The sequence below is a fragment of the Mauremys reevesii genome, linkage group 4 (assembly GCF_016161935.1).
Source record: "Mauremys reevesii isolate NIE-2019 linkage group 4, ASM1616193v1, whole genome shotgun sequence".
Taxonomy (NCBI): Eukaryota; Metazoa; Chordata; order Testudines; family Geoemydidae; genus Mauremys; species Mauremys reevesii.
Genome location: NC_052626.1, coordinates 117870588 through 117890626, shown reverse-complemented (window position 1 = coordinate 117890626; position 20039 = coordinate 117870588). Strand labels below are relative to the sequence as shown.

At 49.6% G+C, this 20039-nt stretch overlaps 1 protein-coding gene across 9 annotated transcripts in view; it reads left to right on the top strand.

Annotated features, from left to right (window-relative positions):
- Window positions 1-20039, top strand: part of MYRF (myelin regulatory factor) — a 115137-nt gene that overhangs the window by 50494 nt on the left and 44604 nt on the right. For 4 of the 9 annotated variants that reach the window (XM_039537564.1, XM_039537567.1, XM_039537565.1 and 1 more), the window contains exons 4-7: window positions 3705-3766; window positions 17869-18160; window positions 18926-19131; window positions 19490-19613. In XM_039537564.1, coding sequence (XP_039393498.1) covers window positions 3705-3766; window positions 17869-18160; window positions 18926-19131; window positions 19490-19613 — 684 coding nt within the window. The remainder of the gene's footprint in view (window positions 1-3704; window positions 3767-17868; window positions 18161-18925; window positions 19132-19489; window positions 19614-20039) is intronic. The other 5 variants (XM_039537569.1, XM_039537570.1, XM_039537566.1 and 2 more) reach the window with 3 other exon arrangements.

The following is a 20039-nucleotide window of genomic DNA, read 5'->3' as shown; positions in this document are numbered from 1 at the left end:
GCCCTCCAGCCCATTGAATGGCAGTTGGAGGGTGACGACTTTGGGTCTCTAATAACCTCGGCTTTGGTCACACTGGAGGCTTCATAGAATCATAGAATCATAGAATTCAAGATCAGAAGGGACCATTATGATCATCTAGTCTGACCTCCTGCAAGATGCAGGCCACATAAGCCGCTCCACCCCCTCCTTTAGCAAGCGACCCCTGCCCCATGCAGGGAAGGCGAAAAACCTCCAGGGCCACTGCCAATCTTCCCTGGAGGAAAATTCCTTCCCGACCCCAAATATGGCGGTCAGCTGAACCCCGAGCATGCGGGCAAGACTCTCCAGCCATACCCTCTTGAAAAAGGTTATATCACATCATTGACCCACTGTACTATTTACTTCAGTGTGGCACTTAGTTGACCTATTGACTAAGCCCGTTATCCTATCATACCATCTCCTCCATAAACTTATCTAGCTTAATCTTAAAGTCATGGAGGTCCTTCGCCCCCACTGTTTCCCTCGGTAGGCTGTTCCAGTATTGCACTCCCCTGATGGTTAGAAACCTTCGTCTAATTTCAAGCCTGAATTTCCTGACTGACAATTTATATCCGTTTGTCCTCGTGTCCACATTAGCACTGAGCTGAAATAATTCCTCTCCTTCCCTGGTATTTATCCCTCTGATATATTTAAAGAGTGCAATCATATCTCCTCTTATCCTTCTTTTGGTTAAGGAAAACAAACCGAGCTCCTCAAGTCTCCTTTCATACGACAGGCCTTCCATTCCTCGGATCATTCTAGTGGCCCTTCTTTGTACCCGTTCCAGTTTGATTTCATCCTTCTTAAACATGGGAGACCAAAACTGCACACAATACTCCAAATGAGGTCTTACCAATGCCTTATATAACGGGACTAGCACCTCCTTATCCCTACTAGAAATACCTCGCCTAATGCATCCCAAGACCGCATTAGCTTTTTTAACGCCACATCACATTGCCTACTCATAGTCATCCTACGATCAACCAGGACTCCTAGGTCCTTCTCCTCCTCCGTTACTTCCAACTGGTGCGTCCCCAGCTTATAACTAAAATTCTTGTTAGTCATCCCTAAATGCATAACCTTACACTTCTCACTATTGAATTTCATCCTGTTACTAATACTCCAGTTTACAAGGTCATCCAAATCTCCCTGGAGGATATCCCGATCCTTTTCCGAATTGGCAATACCTCCCAACTTGGTGTCATCCATAAACTTTATCAGCCCACTCCTACTCTTGGTTCCCAGGTCAGCAATAAATAGATTGAATAAAATCGGATCCAAAACCGAACCTTGAGGAACTCCACTGGTAACCCCCCTCCAACCCGACAGTTCCCCCTTCAATACGACCCTCTGCAGTCTCCCCTTTAACCAGCTCCTTATCCACCTCTGGATTTTCATTTCGATCCCCATCTTTTCCAATTTAACCAGTAATTCTTCATGCGGTACCGTATCAAACGCCTTACTGAAATCCAGATATATTAGATCCACCGCATTTCCCTTGTCTAAAAAATCTGTTACTTTCTCAAAGAAGGAGATCAGGTTGGTTTGGCACGATCTACCTTTCGTAAATCCATGCTGTAATCTATCCCAGTTGCCATCGGCCTCATGCTCCGGAACCACTCTCTCTTTTAAGATTTTTTCCATGACTTTGCATACTACAGATGTTAAACTAACAGGCCTGTAGTTACCCAGGTCACTTTTTTCCCCCTTCTTGAATATAGGAACTACATTCACTAATCTCCAGTCAAACGGTACAATCCCCGAATTTAGAGATTTATTAAAAATTATCGCTAACGGGCTAGCAATATCACTCGCCAATTCCCTTAATATTCTAGGATGAAGATTATCCGGGCCCCCCGATTTACTTCCGTTAAGCTGTTCAAGTTTGGCTTGAGAGTCTGTCTCCCAGTCCCCGAGTTGGGGCCCCAGTGGAGCCAGTGTCCTAGAGGTGACTCCATACCCTACCCAGTTCCCCAGCCTTGGGGAGACCATTGTGACAAAAGGCATAAGGAAGTAGCTGAATTGGGTCCTGAGATGACTTTGCAACAACTCTGGTTTGGTTTCCGTTATCTCATTGCAATATTCTTGCCCTTCTCCCCACCCCAAAGGCACATTAGGCTTGGTCTGGACGTAGCTGTGTCCATCACGGGTGTGAAAAGTCCACACCCTGGAGCACCGGAGTTATGCTGACCTAATCCTCAGCATGGATGCAGCGAGGTCAAGGGAAGAATGCTTTTGTTGAGGTGGCGACTGTCATTCTGGGAGGCGGTGTTCCTATAGTGACAAAAAAAATCCCTTCCATCACTACGCTACCGGGTTATGCTGGTGTTAGTCCCTGTAGTGTCAACATACCTTGAGTCTGCTCATGTCTGCTCCCCCCACACAAGCCTGCATATTGGCACCTGGGCCGTTAAGATCAGCTGGGACTCTGGAGCTAGATTTGTTTATCCAGGGGCAGGACGTTCTCTGGAACTTACTCCAACGGAGACCAAGTCTTTTGACCTGTCGGGCACGCTACACGGCATATCTGTTTTCCCAGGCTGTCTCTGAGGGTAACTGGGGAGGAGCTGTTTAGCTTTCCACGAAGGGCTGGGAGTCCTGGAAAGCTGAAGTTGGATCAAACTGGATTTTTCGGTGTGTGGTTTTTAAATGACTGACGTGTCCGTGTGCAGGGAGCCTGTGTTTAGCCTCATGGTATAAGGCAAAATAAATAGAGGATAACTCAACAGATCACTCCCCTGCTGCCCAACTGTCCCATAGCACACAGGAAGTTCCTTGTCAATCCTTTTATCCCCAGACATGGTGCGTTTGGTGAGGCCACTAGTTTCTTATTCATATTTGGTTCCCTTTTGCAGAGTTAGGGCCAGATCCTGCTCTTGGTGCCGCTGGTGTAAATCCAGAGGAACTCCATTGACCTCTGTGGGCGCTGCTCCGGATTTCCCCAGGTGTGAGTGAAAGCAGAATCTGGCCCTCAGCCTCACAGCCTTCGCTTTCATGCATCAGATCCCGGAACAGAGCCAGGCTCCCCTATTTATTCAGGGTGAAACCAATGATCTTTTTCTGGGGAACAGATACATTTCTGTTTAGCTTCTTTTAACTGGACATGAGTTGCAAAGAGAAGACTCTGATTAGCAGGTGAACAAAATGGCTGTGAAATGAAATGCCTATACATACAATCAAAGGAGGTACTGTGCAGGGGTGCTGATGGCTGCTGCAGTGCCAGTCTCTTCCAGCAGGAGGCACTGTAGCAAATGTTCTGAGGCTCTGGCTGTCGCGGAGTTCTGGGCCCAGCAAGAGATGCATCAGGGAATCGTGCAGGGGCTCTGGCTGTGCAAGGCTTTCAGCTACTCCAGTCCCAGCCTGAGGCGATGTAGGTAATGGTGTGTGGAGGGGCTAGCTGGGAGCTGGGGCAGAAGAGCTGACTGCGGGGCAGCTAATGGCTATTTCAGTCCCAGTCTCTGTTGGTAGTAGGGAGTGTTGTAAGGATGGGGCAGGAGAGCTGGGTGTGGGCTCTGGTGCCAGCCTCTGCCAGCAGGAGTCTCTGTGGGCAGTGGGGTTAGCCATGGTGCCGTTTGAATGGGTTTTATCCTAGAGTGTGGAAGTCACGGTGAGCAAACTGAAAGGCTTGGTTTTGCTGGAAGCTGGTTTGCAGTGACCTTCTTTTCTCTTTCTCCATTGCTCTCCAGCACTTTACCCGACTCTCCCCCGGACTCTGGATCAGAAGCCTACTCCCCCCAGCAGGTGAATGGTAAGTGCTTAAAAAAAAAAAAAAGCCCAAACCTCCCAGCCTCCCCCCTCTTTGTTTTATGAAAGTGGTTGGCTCTGAAATCTTTATCAGACGGGAAAAACAGACGGCTGCAATACGTGGAGAGATTATCAGTTAGTAAATATCCCTAGACTTTCACCTATTGTTCTCCGACTAGTCTTTGGAAGGGGGGGAGTGAGAGGGAACGGGAGAGGGGGAGGAAGTGCGGATCCACACACACACAGCGCGGAAGAGAGAGACTCGTACCCAGGCAGGGTGTGAAATGGAGTCTGTGAGCCTCCGTTTGCTGGCGTCCATGGTGGGGGTGTAAAACAGAGCCAGGGCGCGCGCGCCTCCTGGAAATGAAGCCCAACTTGTGGAGACACTAATGAACTCGCCGTTTAGTGGTAAGTTATTGCCGAGCCTTTTCCTGCCCTCTGAGGAGCCCCACTGGTCTGAGGGGGGCATCTCTCTGCCTCCCTTCTGCATAGGGCGGGGGGAACTTGGGGCCCCTTCCAGAGATGATTGTTTTCCCCTGGAAGGCGGGGTCAGGGCCATTCTGTCCCACTTGGCTTGGGGTAGGCTGGGGGAAGTGGGTGGATGTTGTTTGGTCCCAATGGTGACGCTCCCCATGCCTCGATGGCAGCACTCGGAGAGCCTGGCCGGGTGGGTGAGAGGGTGGGAGGGGAAGGGAGCATGTCAGCTTCCCCGCCTCCCCACAGTTGCACCCTTTTCCAGGCTGCAACCCAGTCCATGCTGGGAACGGCTCCTTCTCTTTTCTCTATGGAAGAGGTCAAGAGTTCTGTTTATCTTACTAAAAAAATCCCTGGAATTCCTCCTGGCCCTTCCTTAAATATAACAAAGAGGCCGGGCTACTCACCGCAGGGAGGGCAGATTTCCCTCACTGCCAGAGCAGCAGCACCTTCGCCTCAAGAGAACAGAAGAAGAGACGGCTACAGAGAACCCGTCTCGATAGGCTCACTTTCCATAAGGGAGGAATCAAACCCTTCAACTTCATTTTGCCCTGGATTTGGCAGAAGCTGGCTCCTCAGCGAGACTATGGGGCCTGGTTTTGGTGCATGTTTCAGTAATTGACTTGGCCTCTTCCCCTGCTAGAGGGTTAGAAGCATTTGAAAAACAGAGAGAACTGTTCCCTTGAGACGCAGATTACATAAGGGCTGCCATACTGGATCACGCCAGGGTCCATCTTCCCCAGTGTCCTGTCTCTGACAGTGGCCCATACCAGAGCTTCACAGGGAATGTACAGAAGAGGGTAGTGATCCACCCCGTCTTACACTCCCGGCTTCTGTTAGTCAGAGGTTTAGGGTTGCCTTGAGCATGGGGTTGTATCTCTCACCATTTTGGCTAGTAGCCATTGGTGGTCTTATCCTCCATGAATTTATCTAGTTCTTTTTTGAACCAGTTAAACTTTTGGCCATCACAACATCCATTGGCAACAAATTCCACAGGCTTGTCGTGGGTCATGTGGAAAAAGTGCTTCCCCTTGTTTGCGTTAAACCTGCTGCCTATTAATTTCATTGGGTGACCCCTAGTTTTTGTATTGTGTGAAAGAGTAAATAACACTTCTCTGTTCATTTTTTCCACACCATTCATGATTTTACAGACCTCTATTGTATCCCCTTCAGTCATCTCTTTTCTAAGATGAATAGCCCTAATTCTTTTTAGTCTCTGTTCATATGGAAGTTGTTGATAATCTTTGTTGACCTTTTCGGAACCAGAACTGGACACAGTATTTAAGGTGTGAATACACCGAGGATTTATATCATGGCATTATGATATTTTCTTTTTTATCTTCTATTCCTCTCCTAATGGTTCGTAACATATTGTTAGGGTTTTTTCACTACTGTTGAGCATTGAGCAGAAGTTTTTATTGAAATATCCATGGTGACTCCAAGATCTTTTTCTTGGGTGGTAACAACTAATTTAGAACCCATCATTGTGTGTATATATAGTTGGGATTATGTTTTTCCAGTGTGCATTATTTTGCACTTATCAACATTGAATTTCATCTGCCATTTTATTGCCCAGTCACCCAGTTTTGTGAGATCTCTTTGTAACTCCTTTTTGTCAGCTCTGGACTTAACTATCTTGAATAATTTTGTGTTGTCTACATACTTTGCCACTTCACTGTTCACATTCCTTTTCAGATCTTAATGAATATGTTGAACAGCACGATCCTCAGTACAGATCCTTGGGAGACCCTGCTGTTCACCTCTCTTCATTGTGAAAACTGACTATTCCTATCCTTCGTTTCCTATCTTTCAACCAGTTACTGATCCATAAAAGGACTTTCCCTCTTATCCCCTGGCTGCTTAGTTTCCTTAAGAGCCTTTGGTGAGGAACCTTGTCAAAAGCTTTCTGAAAATCCAAGTATACTATATCCACTGGATCACCCTTCACCATGTGTTTGTTTACACCCTCAAAGGATTCTATTAGATTGGTGAGGCATGATTTCCCTTTACAAAATTTGTGTTGACTTTTCCCCAACATGTGTATTCACCTGTGTGTTTGATAATTCTGTTCTTTAATATAGTTTCAACCAATTTACCCAGTACTGAAGTTAGGCTCACCGGCCCATAATTGCCAGGATCCCTTCTGGAGCCTTTTTAAAAAATTGACATTACATTAGCTACTTTCTAGGCATCTGGTATAGGGGCCGATTTCAGTGTAGCATGTAGGTTATATATGACAGTTCTGCAATTTTCATATTTGAGACCCTTCAGAATTCTGAGGAGAATATCATTTGTTTAATTTATCAATTAATTACTGTTTAATTTATGAGTTTGTTCTAAAATCTCTTCTACTGATGTATCAATTTGGGACAGCACTTCAGATTTGTTACCTACATCACAGCTATTCTTTTTGGGTATCCCCCCCACCCTGTCCAGTGAAGACTGGTGCAAAGAATTCATTTATTTTCCCAGAGTGCTCCTTTAACACCTTTGCCATCTAGTGGCCCCACTGGCAGGCTTCCTGCTTCGGGTGTACTTAACACAAATGTTATTGTTAGTTTTTGCATCTTCAGCAAGTTGCTTCTCAAATCCTTTCTTGGCCTGCTGTATTATACTTTTACATTTTACTTGCCAGCGTTCATGCTCCTTCCTATTTTTCTCATTAGGATTTGACTTGCAAATTTTAAAAGAACCTTTTCGTCTGTAACTGCCACCATTACTCTTCTGTTCAGCCATGATGGGATTCTTTTGGTCCTCCTAATGTCCTTTTTTAAATTTGGGAGTAGACTTTTAATCTGAGCCTCTATTATGGTATTTTTAAGTAGCCTACATGCTGCTTGCAGGCATTCTACCCTTGTGACCGCCCTTTTTAATTTTCATCGAACTAGTGTCCCCAGTCTTGTATAGTTCCCCTTTTTAAAGTTAAATGTCACTGGGGTGGGGCTTTTTTATGTTTCCCCCCCTACAAGGATGTTAAATTTAATTCACTATGGTCACTATTACCAAGCGGTTCTGCTATATTCACCTTTTGGACCAGATCCTGTGCTCCACTTAGGACTAAATCAAGAACTCTTGTGGGTTCCAGGGCTAACAGCTCCACAATGAAGCCCAGAGATTCTATTCTCCTGGGATATGGCTGGAATAGCACATACACTGTAACTGGCTCCATATTCCCCCTTCGGTGCTTTGTCAGTGGTGTGATTTACCCCCATTAATGCTTCTGAATTGACCACACCACAAAGACCGGAGTGGTTCCAGTGGGCTATCTCAATAGCTCTCAAGCTGTGCTCCTCAGAGCACTTCCAGGGGGGTTATGGAGCTTCTCTCACAATCAGGAAACATCTCACTGTCTCCACGTGCTGATCCAGCCCAGAACTCTTCTGGGGTTTCCAGAGACTTTGTCAATTAACTGGACTGAAAAACACCTAGCCCCTCCCTGCACAGCTGGGTCATGCTGTTATTTGTCAGGGGTTTCACTGGTGTAAATTCAGTAACGATGGGCATCAAAATTGGAGGGGGAGAGGAGCAAGCTGCAGAGTGACCTGGCAGGATTGGAGCCAGGTGCGGGTAAGTGTCGGGAAGGCAGCAAGGGGAGATTCAGAACTAATCAGTGTAAAGCCCTGCACCGCAGTAGAGGCAGTAAACACTGAAGATACACTGCGTAATGGGATGTAACCAGTCACCTCACCCATCACATGGAAGTGAGTTCAGTGTCCCTTGTCCCTTCACTCCTGCGTACTGTCCCTTTTCCATGCATCCTAGCCCTGTGGCTTTGGGACATGGGCAAACAGGAGCCTGGCCCCCATTGGAGCTCAATTTTTAGGAAGTGACCAAAATATGGGAAAGTTTGTGACCCCCTGATCGTCCGAAGGATATTTCTAATCGTCCTCTTTTTCTTCCTCCCCTCTGGGGCAGTGACAGGGAAATGGGCCATGCTCAGACACCCCTCTGGTGCAGCCACAAGGGAGCATCTTGGTTTATAACACAAGTCCCTCCGTTGCTGCTGCAGAGACCCCTTGTGCGCAGCCTCAGTGGAACACACTGATATCGCATGCGTAGAAAATCTTGTGCTGTTACGAAAACCCGTTTGAAGGAAAAGGGTCCAGTTTGGTGACACACAAGCCTCCCCTCTCCCTAGGCTCTCCATGGAAGGGTGCTGGGCAGCTCAGTTAATTTTTCCAGGCATCCCGATTCCTATTAAGAAAGTTTTGGACTCGTCAGGCAATGCCATGCAAAGGACCTAACCAGTTCCCAGGCCTGGTCTCTCCCCATTGCAAGTTGCCTGGACTTCGCTCCATTCTGCCACCAGGGAGCCCGCTGGTGCTCAAGCCTCATTTCCCCCTAATGTTAGGGGTTGAGAGGTGCTTGGACCTCATCTGGCCTCTAGCCAGAAGCAGCCTGTCTAGCTCTTGTGAGCAATCTCCATTCCCTTCTCGGGTGCATGGTGGCAGCATGGAGATATAGAGGGGCAGTGCTGCGGGGCAGGGAGGGGGGCATGTATCAAATATGCTTGCGAAGCTTACCCTGACCTATAGCACAGACTGGGTCTGCTAGCAACTCCTTCCGTGTCACAGCTAGAGTCCTCTTCTCACTGAGCGAGCCCCACCAGAGCAGTACCCGTCTGCCTCACTCACATCTAGTACCTTCTGCGATTCTCACGTCATCTGCTGATGACCAACGCTTTGCTTCCTCTGCTGGTGTCATGAAAGAATCCCCTAATCTGGCTGGCCTGAAGCCCAATGTGAATGAATCCTTAGGCTGGCCTTTTGCAGGTTCCATGTCCGGGCAGGTGGGGTGGGGAAGGGAACCTCTCGCTGCATTTAAAACACCTGCAAACTGACTGCTTCACCACGTCCCAGTGTTGAGTGCTGGGATCCAGTCATTCCCTTGTGCAGGGAGAGCATAGTGCCCCCTGAGAGATCTGAAATCGCAGACTAACGCCCCTCACGTTCCCCAAACACACCCTATCGCTAAGTTAGGCAAAAGCCTGTGTAAACAGACAAGGTTTGCCTTGCGTCTGGGTCAGCGGACTCCGGTTTTGTTGGCTTACGGGGAGAAAGCAAGTTTGAGTTGAGAGGGCTACAAGCTTCTCTCAGACATGGAAATCTAGGGCCTGTTCGCTCGAGGGCCTCAGCTGAGCTCAGCCCTGCTAGTGGTGTAATGAGGCAGGAGGTCAGAGCCCACAAGCAGGGTTTGTGGTGATTTCCTCCAACCTGGAAAACCCAGGTGTGTGGGGTTTTGTGTTTTGTTTTGTTTTTTCTTTCTTTCTGTGAAAGAAAAATCAGTCCCAGCTCACCTCCTGGAAAACCCCAGGAAAACCCATGGAGGTTTTATGAAGAAGTGAGGCACCAAACACCGACTCTGTGATTTGCTTCATAAGCATGTTTAGCACTCAACAGGTAAAGGCAGGCTATGCCCAGATTGAAAGCCTACTGTTCTGTAAGTAGAATACAGCATCCAATCCCGCCATCTTCCAGCTGGGTAGGCCTGCCACTCGGTTCCAACTGCCTTTAGCTCCCGATACACTTTTACCAATGTACTTGCTTTCTCAGTGCCTAGCTTATTATGAAGTCTTGACCAAACCAATCTGAATATGCTAAATACCTGCTCTGTCAGGGCTGCGCTGGTTGGATTGGAGTTTGCAGGTCTTTTCAAAATGGATAATAATCTGAATTCAATGGGTTATGTCTTCCATTATTTTGCATCCACATATTCCCACCATGTTGACACAATGAACTGTAGTGCAACCGCCTTCACAAACGTAGATTTAGGGGAGTAATCTGGATCTTCAGCTGTAAATACTAAAAGGGAAAGGAAGGAACTCAATATGATGTTCCATCACCTAATACTAAGCAATAATGCCTAGCTCTTATCAAGCCCATTTTGTGGGTAGATCTCACAGAGGTTTACAAAGGTGGTCAGCGTCATTATACCTATTTTACAAATGGAGAAACTGAGGCACAGAGAGCTGAAGTGAATTGCCCAAGGTTACCCAACAGGCCGCTGGCTGAGCGGAGAATAGCATGCAGGTCTCCTGATTCTCATTCTAGTGCTCTGTCTGCTAGGCCCCACTGCCTCCCATACCTCTATGCTTCAAGCCTCCTTTTCCTGTTCTGGGCTTGCCTGATGAACCTATGTATCTGGGATCTGTCACTTTGGCGAAGTATCCAAAATGTTCCATAGCTTCTCGGACTTGCTTTTCAGTTTTGTCCTAGTGTGGTTTCAGTTCTTCGTTATTTAGATCATTAGATTTTCCTGAATGGCAGCAGTAGCATCGTCTGCCTGTATTCCATCAAATTCCACTTAAACTTTATTGAGTTGCTTTTTGTAAGCCTAGTGCCTCTCTGTAGAATCCCTTGTGCAAACGGCATGAAATGTTTTGATCTAAGTCCTGCTCTTACTCAGTGTACACACTATAATGGTTATAATTGGTTGCAAATGTAACATAGGGAGAGAGCCTCAGATGGCATAACTTGGTGGCACACCACTGAAGTCAGAGGAACTGCACAGATTTCCACCAGCTGATAGTCTGGCCTGCGGGGTTCTGAGCCTTCTGCCAAGAATCATAGGGAAGCTGAGGCATCAGTCCCCCGTTTCCGGTCAGCCAGCTGTGAGGATGCTGGCAGTTGCAGGACAATGTGTGAATTTCCACCCTGTGCTTTCGGTGTTACTTATTTCCCAAAGAGGTTTAATTAGTGTGCTGGATACCCCATGTCTGCATCCGACCAGTTTTAGCATCATGTTGTTTTCATTGTCTAAGCACATGGTAGAGTGCTGCTGGTCATACTTCGTTCTCCGTCCTTGCACAGCATCCTCACCAACTTGGATACCATATTCTTTGGTTTTCTTCTTGGTTGAAGAAGCAAGAGAATTAAGCCAGAACACAGGTTTGCCTGTGTATATATACTTGTAGCCATTAACAGACCATTTCTTGTGTTTGACCATCTTGCATTAATGTCAATGTTGATTCTTTTAGTTCTTCCTCTGTTTCTTCTTTTACTTCTCATAATGGAGGAGTTTAAATCTGCCTGGAGGAGGAGTAGCCATGGGGCAAGAGTTTCAATCATTTATTTAAATTGGTTGCTTTGTGCTGCAAAGAGGATGGTGAGGGTAGCTCTCAGGTGGTCTTCAGTTGTAGCCCCATGCAGAGCGCATGGCAGCAGTCCGTTCTGGAAGTGAGCAAGGCGCTGAAGATTGTAGCAAGGTCTCTTCTAAGAAATGGCTGCAATTTTCCTGCCACAGATGAACCTGTGAATCCAGGAACAACCAAAGGGCCAGTAATACCTTTCAACTGCAAACTTCTGTGACAAAAGGTGGACGTGCCCCCTCGCTAATGGGGACAGTCCCTAACCATATTATTTGGTCACTTCCACCAGCCAGTGAGCAATGTGTCCATTTTATACAGTTTGTGCTGCCTAGGGGTCACCTTCCTTCAAGCCCCTGTCTTGGCCAAGTCCAGGGAAAGCACAGGGACCTCTATATTGAAGTGCAATTATAAAGTGATGCCTGTCATTCACATAACTAACTACTGCCCCTGCTCACCGCGTCTCCAGTATCCTCGCATATCCGTTGCTCAGGAGGGACGTATGATTGGGGGGGGGGAGAAACCCTTGATTACCAGGGAAACTGTGAGCAAGATCATCAATGTAGGCAGCTGGTATTGTGTTCTGTGTATTTACCCTTCTGGTGTTTGAGCCTTTGGAGTTCATGTTTTCAAACTTTTCTCGGCAACCCCAAGAACTAGAAACTTACCTTTTGTTTACAATGAAAGCTGCGACTTTCACATCTTCACAGGGCTCCAGGATCTGGGGCTTTAAGAAGATCATCAAATATCACTTGACTTGCAGTTCAGAGTTGGCGACACTGCTTCAACCTCAAGCTGAAGTATGTAGTGCCGCTCCTTAATATTCAAGTATTATTGTTACCTAGTATCATCAGAGATATAGTAATTCAGGTTAAGGATAGAGAGCCCCAGTCAAAACCCTGATCCAAATGTCGTATCTGGGACCCAAATCCAGTTACAATTTATTTAATTCCTAGACCTTTCTTCCAGATTTTTACTGTTTTCTGGCACCAAAAAATGACCTTTGGGGCTAAAATTTCTCATGCCTTTTTTCATCTCCCATGTAAATTTTTTTTTTTGCAGGGTGGAGTTGGGGTCTCCAGAGATTAATGTATGAAAAAGAAGGGGTTTCACCAGCTCACAGCTGTTCCCAATACTTCTGTTTTGCTCTCAGATGCCTTCAAATTGGCTTCATGGTAGAAACTTCCACCTTTCCTTGGGCCTTATTTCTTAATGTATTGCACTGGGATGCATTTGACTTAGGATCAGTCCAGCTGAATGTTTGAAGCCTAGGGATGCTCTTCTTTCTAATAGGGTAAGGGTCTGCTGCTGCAAACAAGTACTACCAGACTGTGAGGAGTCCCATTAACTGCAGTGAGACTGCTTGCGTCGGTATGTAGTGTACTGGGTAGGGAGTGTTTGCAGGTTAAGGTGTAAGGCCTTGATCTTGCCAGGAGCTCCATGTGGACACAGGACTTTGCTTGTGTGGAATTTGTTCCTGGATCGGGGCCTGTGGTGGGGGCAGTTAGTTTGCATACACCCTCAGATGCCGCTCGTTAAACATTTATTTTGATGGCAATACAGTCAAATAAATCCAGATAGTGGCTTAATTTCAATATCTGATCCCATATATAGAAGTGGGGAGCAGGAGGGTGTATTTGAATCTCCCTTGTTTATTTAAATGTGAGGATCAAAGTCCTCTCTCTGTGTGTAAAAATGTGTATTAGTGAATTAAATGTCCACATACAAAAATCTCTCCGCTATTGCACCACTGAGGGTGAGATTTCCAACACTCAGCAGTCAGGTTGGGCCAGCCTATGTCGTTGTGGTGTTACGTCTTTCTCCAGTCAGCCCCCACCCACGGCTCCCGTCCCCAGCGGCTCAGAGAGGGTCGCTCCCATGGCAAGTGTTGGCATCAGTGGAAATGAGAGAAGCTCAGGCTGGTAGGGCAGCATGGCTAGGAGAGGAGGCTGCGGTGGTGGTGGTGGCGGCAATGGCAATGACTGGAGGGCGTGGGTGTGGCACGGAGGGTTGACGCTAAATATCCTGAAGCTTGTGAGGTGCTCAGATCCTGCAGTGTTGGGGGCCAGAGAAGTACCTGTGATAGGCAGGAGCTGGGCAGGGCTGGTGCAATGAGGGGACTAATCTGGGCTTGCAGGGTGGTGCTGCGGGCACGGGGGGGGGGCTGGTGCTGGGGGCACAGCAAGTGAGATTTCCTGTGCAGCTTCTGAGTGTGCTCACAAAATCCTTGGCTGCGGCGAGGCAGCATGTGTGCTGTGACCGCTGCTTATCAGGCTGTCCGTATGCGTCTCGCTGTTACCTGACGTGCCCTCCTGCTGCTCGTCTCTTGTCTTATATTGTCAGCTCTTTGGGGAGGGGCTGTCCCTTGGCTCTGGATGTGCACAGTGCCTAGTACGACGGGGCTGTTACAACCCTCATGAGCTCTCCCAGCCGGACGCGCCCCAGGCTGCTCTTAGCTTGCTGGGCTTGGGCAGAGTTCAGCCATGCTGTCTCTCAGGTTCTGGGCTTCTAGGCACGTGCTTCAGGGGCAGACCCCTTGTCCGACACCCCTCGTGACCACACGGTCCCATTGCATAGGCCCTAGAACTAGTGCTGGCTCATCCAAGCCTCCCCAGTAGCTGCTGCGAGCTCTCCAAGTTCTGCCGAAGCAGGACCCTCTGATTTCTTTGAGGGCTCCGTGGCAGCATAAGCAGGTAACACGCAGACGCTGCGAAGGAGTTTCTCTAAGCACACACGCTCTTTTCGCATAGACAAGATAGACACAGATCTCTAGAAAAATAAAGCCTGCATGCAAATCCCTCCCTTGCCACTCCGAGAACCCTTTGGGTCTTGGACAGACCTTTCCAGAGTTCCTGGTCCTCCCAGTGTCCTCCTCCCATTCAGCATCAGGTTCTAGTGCTCTCTAAAGATGGTGGTCTGTGAGGTGGTTTGTAAAGCTGCATTCCCCTTCGACAAGTGATCCTCCAGATTAACAACTCCTGATCTCTGTGCATTGCAGGGCCGCCTGGGGGAGGAGGAGGGGACAAGTGGGGCAATTTGCTCCAGGCCCCGGGCTCCGCAGGGGCCCGCATGAGAATGGCTGAAGCTCCCTCCCCGGCCTGACCCCGCCTCCGCCCCTCTCCCAGAGCCTCAGCGCATCCAGGAGCGTCCCTGGACAGCACTGCAGCAAGGCTCCGGCAGGGCCCAAGCTCCTCCCTGCTCAGAGCGTGTGGTAAGAGGGCAGGGCTGCGAGCTCCAGGCCAACCGGAGGGAGCTCAGGCCCCGCTGGAGCTCGCAGCCCCGCCCCCTTACCACGCGGCTCTGAGCGGGGAGGAGCTCAGGCCCTGCTGGAGCCACGCTGCAGTGCTGTTCCAGGACACTCCTGGATGGTGAGGGGGGGAGTCAGGAGTAAGGGGCCGGGGCCCGGGGGGTTGGATAAGGGGCAGGGAGTCCCAGGGACAGTCAGGGCACAGGGAGGGGGCAGAGGTTGTGGGGGGTGGTCAGGGGACAGGGAATGGGGGGGTTAGATCGTGGGCATTCTGGGCGTCTGTCAGGACTCAGCAGGGCAGTGGATAGGGGTCAGGGGACAGGGAGCAGGGGTGGGGTCCTGGGGTGGTGGTTGGGGGGAGTCTCTGGGGGACGGTGAGGGGACAAGGAGCAGGATGGGTCAGGGATTCTGAGGGGGGGCAGGCAGTCGGGGGGCAGGAAGTGGGTGGGGGTTGGATAGGGGTCAGGGCCAGGCTGTTTGGGAGGCACAACCTTCTCTACCCTAAAGCTCATTCAGCAGTTTGAGGCTTGCAGAAGAGCCAAGCTGTTAGCTTTTCCATTAGGGCTGCCATCCCTTTTACTTCTCAAATGCCAAATTATAGTCTATATTTAATTTCAGTGCCATAGGGAGGTTCATGTCAGGGGAGGGTAGCTTCATTTAAAATTAGCCACTGGAGGAGGGATCACATGAGAAGAGCAATATCCTACACCACCTACCTCCATCCCAACCCTACCAAGGGAGACCCCCCCTCCCCTGCATTCCCTGAGGCTCCAGAGAGGTTAATTCAGTGGTCCTCAGACTTTTGTGCTGGTGACCCCTTTCACATACCAAACCTCTGAGTTTGACCCCCCCCCATAAATTAAAAACACTTTTTTATATATTTAACACTATTCTAAATGCTGGAGACAAAGCGGGGTTTGAGGTGGAGGCTGACAGCTCATGACCCCCAGTAATAACCCCGTGACCCCCCTGAGGGGTCCCGACCCCCTGTTTGAGAACCCCTGGGTTAATTTAATTTTAGCACTCTGTGTCCATTCACATGCATGTGCTATTTTGAGTATTTCAGTTTTCACGAAATAGGCTCATCCCAGATTCTGGGACAAGCTCAAATGCTCAGTTCGTGGAGTATGTACATAAGCTATACTAAAGACAAACCTACAGTAACCATCTCCAGTTTGTGAGGTACCCCGTGGAGCCAATCTCTAGGAAACAGATACATTCATGGAGGTTAAGTCCATTAATGGCTATTAGCCAGGATGGGTAAGGAATGATGTCCCTAGCCTCTGTTTGTCAGAGGGTGGAGATGGATGGCAGGAGAGAGATCACTTGATCATTACCTCTTAGGTTCACTCCCTCTGGGGCACCTGGCATTGGCCATTGTCGGTAGACAGGATATTGGGCTGGATGGACCTTTGGTTTGACCCAGTATAGCCGTTCTTATGGTCTAAGCTAAATGAACCCAAAGTTATGGAGACAGATATGAGTCAAGAAAGTGAGCAGAGTATCAGAAACCTGGAGAAATCTGTGACTGGATGGGCTCAGGCGTTTGTTCACAAGCTGAGGTGGTTCAAAAGTTTTGGATTTTTTTTAAGCAGATTTTTTTTGTTGTTTCTTTAAACAATCAAACACAGCAAGCAGCAAATATTTGGCCACACATTTCTGAAACCCCAAACCATATTCAGGTTTTGGCAGACTAATTTCAGCTTTTCAATTAAAAAAAACCACAACAAATTTTGAAGGAAAGCAGACATTGTCCGTGATTTTTTTCTGCTTTTTAAAAATCCCTAGTTTTCGATCCAAAAAAAGTTTTGACGGAAAATATTTGTCCAACCCTTTTAATGAGCTTTAGTGCCTTCTAGCACTAGGTGATGCTGAGAACCAGTGATACCTTGTAAAGAAGTTTTCTCAAAACTGGGTTTGTGCCGAGATGAGGAAGGTTTATTTTTCACAGGGCCGCCTGTAGTGGGGGAGCAGGTCGGGCAGTTTGCCCTGGGCCCCTCAGGGGCCCCCACGAGGATATAGTATTGTATAGTATTGCAATTTTTTTTATGGAAGGGGCCCCTGAAATTGCTTTGCCCCAGGCCCCCTGAATCCTCTGGGTGGCCCTGCTGCATTGTTTGCCCTGTGGCTTGCAATTCCAGGCCAAAATAGAGGAACAAAGATATCAGGGAAGGATGGGTCCTTCTCACAACTGAAGTGGCATTTGCAGTGTGCCATAGAGACAGACAGACATAAGCTAAATCATCACAGGGGCCCCGATTCCTGATGCTACAGCAGTCCAGCTAAATACTAACTCTGCCCCATTTCACCTGCGTACCAAGGTGTTAATAACTTGTGTGCTGGGAGATACTGGGAGCTTGAACTCTGAACATCCTAACTGTATTGTTTGAACCTTAGCTGTAATGTAGTGTCAGCCTCCTATTACTCACTGACTAGATCCGATGTGAGTCCTTTGGGAGCCTTGCTAACTGTGGGTGTGGGGCATTCTCCTCATCCGGCTCCCTCAACCCCCTTTCCAAATCATGGGGCCTGAAGCCTCACCACGCTGCTGAGTTTATAAAGGAAAAGTAGCTGGAACTCTCCTTACAAACTGGAAATCCCCAGCCATCCCCATGGGACACCTGAGCCTCCTAACAAGCAGGAGATGGGAGGAGAAATACAGTCCCAGAATTGCCTGCACAGTTACCCACACCAGAGTAAACTCATTTGGGAGAGGTGGGCTAGGGGCCCAAGTGTGCTGGGGCAGGGGGCAGGCAGGTGGGGATGCTGGAAGGGGGGTACCTGCAGCAGGGGTACTCGCTGGAGGTGGGGAGGCAGTGTCACTCCCTGTCACCGTGGCAGGGCAGCTGGCACAAGCCCAGGACCCAGCGCTAGCTGTCACTCAGTGCCTCCCTGCGGGACCCCCACCCCACAGCTGGGAGCCGGGACCTGGGTGGGCAGGATCCGGCTGCTATGGCTTACAGGAGAATGGACCAATCAGCTGCCGCTGCAAGGGAGGTTCTTTCTGACCTGCAAAAACCCTGGAAGTTGCCTGTTGTTTTTCAAATCCTCCCACCTCAGACATAGGTTAGAGGCTCAAAAAGGAGGCTGTGTCCAGGGAACCCCGGCCGTGTGGTAACCCTAGCTTGGGAAAGCAGGGAGAGTTTGCGGGAACATGATGTGATCTGTTGTGGGTGGGTTTGGACTCCCCTGGGACTGGGAGAGGGGAGAGTGATTGAGTGGGGAGAGAAGGGTGGACTCAGGACAGATTGTGTTTGGCTTTGTACGTGGTTCTAATGAATCCGTTATATTTTCTTTGAAGATCCTCACCTCCTCCGGACCATGACCCCCGAGAACATGTGCCACATGACCCCACCTTCCCGGCTGGAGCACCCTCCCCCACCTCCCCACCTTCAGGGTCCCCCACCACCTCCACCGCATCCACACCAGCAGCAGCACAACCCCCACTATCCCAGTATGCAGCGGGACATGTTCATGAAGCCTGAGCCACTGATGCCGCCGTACGTCATCGGGCAGGGCATGTCCCCGGGTGATCTCCACCACGCCCAGCAGTCACAGATGCTTCACCAGCTCCTGCAGCAGCACGGAGCAGAGTAAGAGCGTTGGGAAGGGACAGCAAGAACCAAGGGCGATGTTGGGATCTCGGACATCCTCACTGCTGTGGGGCTGTTTCCAAGCTATGAGTGTGCAGGGGGGAGTGAGGATGGTGAAGGGGGTGCACTAGTGGGGCGCATTGGACATGGGGGAGGTGCGGGGGTGGGGCATGGCGGTAAGGGGGAAGGGCAGGGAATGGAGGAGGTGCAGGGGTGGGGCACGGCGGTAAGGGAGCGGGGCACAGAGGAGGTGCGGGGGTGGGGCATGGCGGTAAGGGGGCATTGGGGTGGGGAATGGAGGAGGTGCGGGGTGAGGTATGGTGGTAAGGGGGTAGTGGGGTGGGGAGTGGAGGAGGTGGGGGGCGATAATGACACTGAAAATAATGGGTCTCCCTATGCTAAGAGTACAAAGTCTTTAATTTTTAAATGTTTGAACTATACATTTGCCCTTACTTGAGTCCCTGCCCCAGCCCCCATAGAGTCATAGACTATCAGGGTTGGAAGGGACCTTAGGAAGTCGTCTAGTCCCACCCCCTGCTCAAAGCAGGACCAAGTCCCAGACAGATTTTTGCCCCAGACCCCTAAATGGCCCCCCTCAAGGATTGAACTCATGACCCTGGATTTAGCAGGGCAATGCTCAAACCACTGAGCTATTCCTCCGACCCGACCTGACCCGACCCTGTTCCTGTCTTTGGGGTCCATCTGCCCCCTGCTTGCTGTTCCCTTGGTGGAGGTTGAGCAGCTGCCCTGCTTTCCCGCTCACAGCTCAGGGTTTGCTGTCCCGGTTGGTCTCCGCAGCCTCCCAGTTCACCCAGCCAAGAAGAGGAAACACTCAGAGTCGCCCCCCAACACACTCAACGCACAGATGCTCAATGGGATGATAAAGCAGGAGCCAGGTATGGGGTCTGTGCCACTCAACCCTGACAGAGTCCAAACGCCTCCCTGGCACCAGCAGGGGGCACTCTCACCAGGTATGTGCTCTTCGTCCCCTCCTCCCCCAACATTACCAAACACCTCCCTGGCACCAGCAGGGGGAGCTCTCCCCAGGTGGGGTGTATGGGAGAGGGGCCTGCAGGACCGAGTGAGAATGGAAGTGTCCCCCCAGATAAGCAAGTGAGAGAGTTCCCAGAGCTGATAGTGCAGAGGGTGGACACTCTCCCCTTGGCCCTGGGTTGGGGCACAGGGTGCACTGATAGCGCAGTCAGGACATGGGTCCCGGGCTGAGCAAGTGCAGAGTGGAAGTATCTCTCTTGTCCCAGCAGGGGGAGCTCTTGCCTGGTCAGGGACCTCAGGGAAATGATTTCAGTAAATATTTCCTCATGACTGCAGGGCTAATTCAAGACAATGACAGCTTGAACGGCTCCTACCTGGACCCCAACTACCAGTCTATAAAGTGGCAGCCACATCAGCAGAACAAGTGGGTGATTCTCTACGATGCCAACTACAAGGAGCTGTGAGTAACTGACCGGTCCCCTAGAGATACAGTCACACTCGTGTCTACCCCACCAGCTCTTTGTCCTCCCCTACCCCGGGAGTCGGTGGGGGTGGCAGCACTGTGCTGGAATCCCTGGGATCCTGCATTGGTCTCCATTATAACCTGCCCAGGGGAAAGTTAATTCTCTGCAAGCATGAAATGCCAGCCGGCCCCAGGAACAGAGGTGTGTGTGAGCGGCTGATTGTATCATCCAAGGTGGGTCTGGCTACCGCCAATGCCTTACGTTACTCAGAACACATGCTTAGCAGGAGCCTGTGATACTAAACCCAGCCCGTCTAAGGGTCTCTTTGGCTCAGAGGGGCCTCTGCCCCCAGCTTCAGGCTCATCCAGCACACTGGATTTTTAAAATGAACATTAACTCTCCTGTAAAGGCAAGGGACGTGG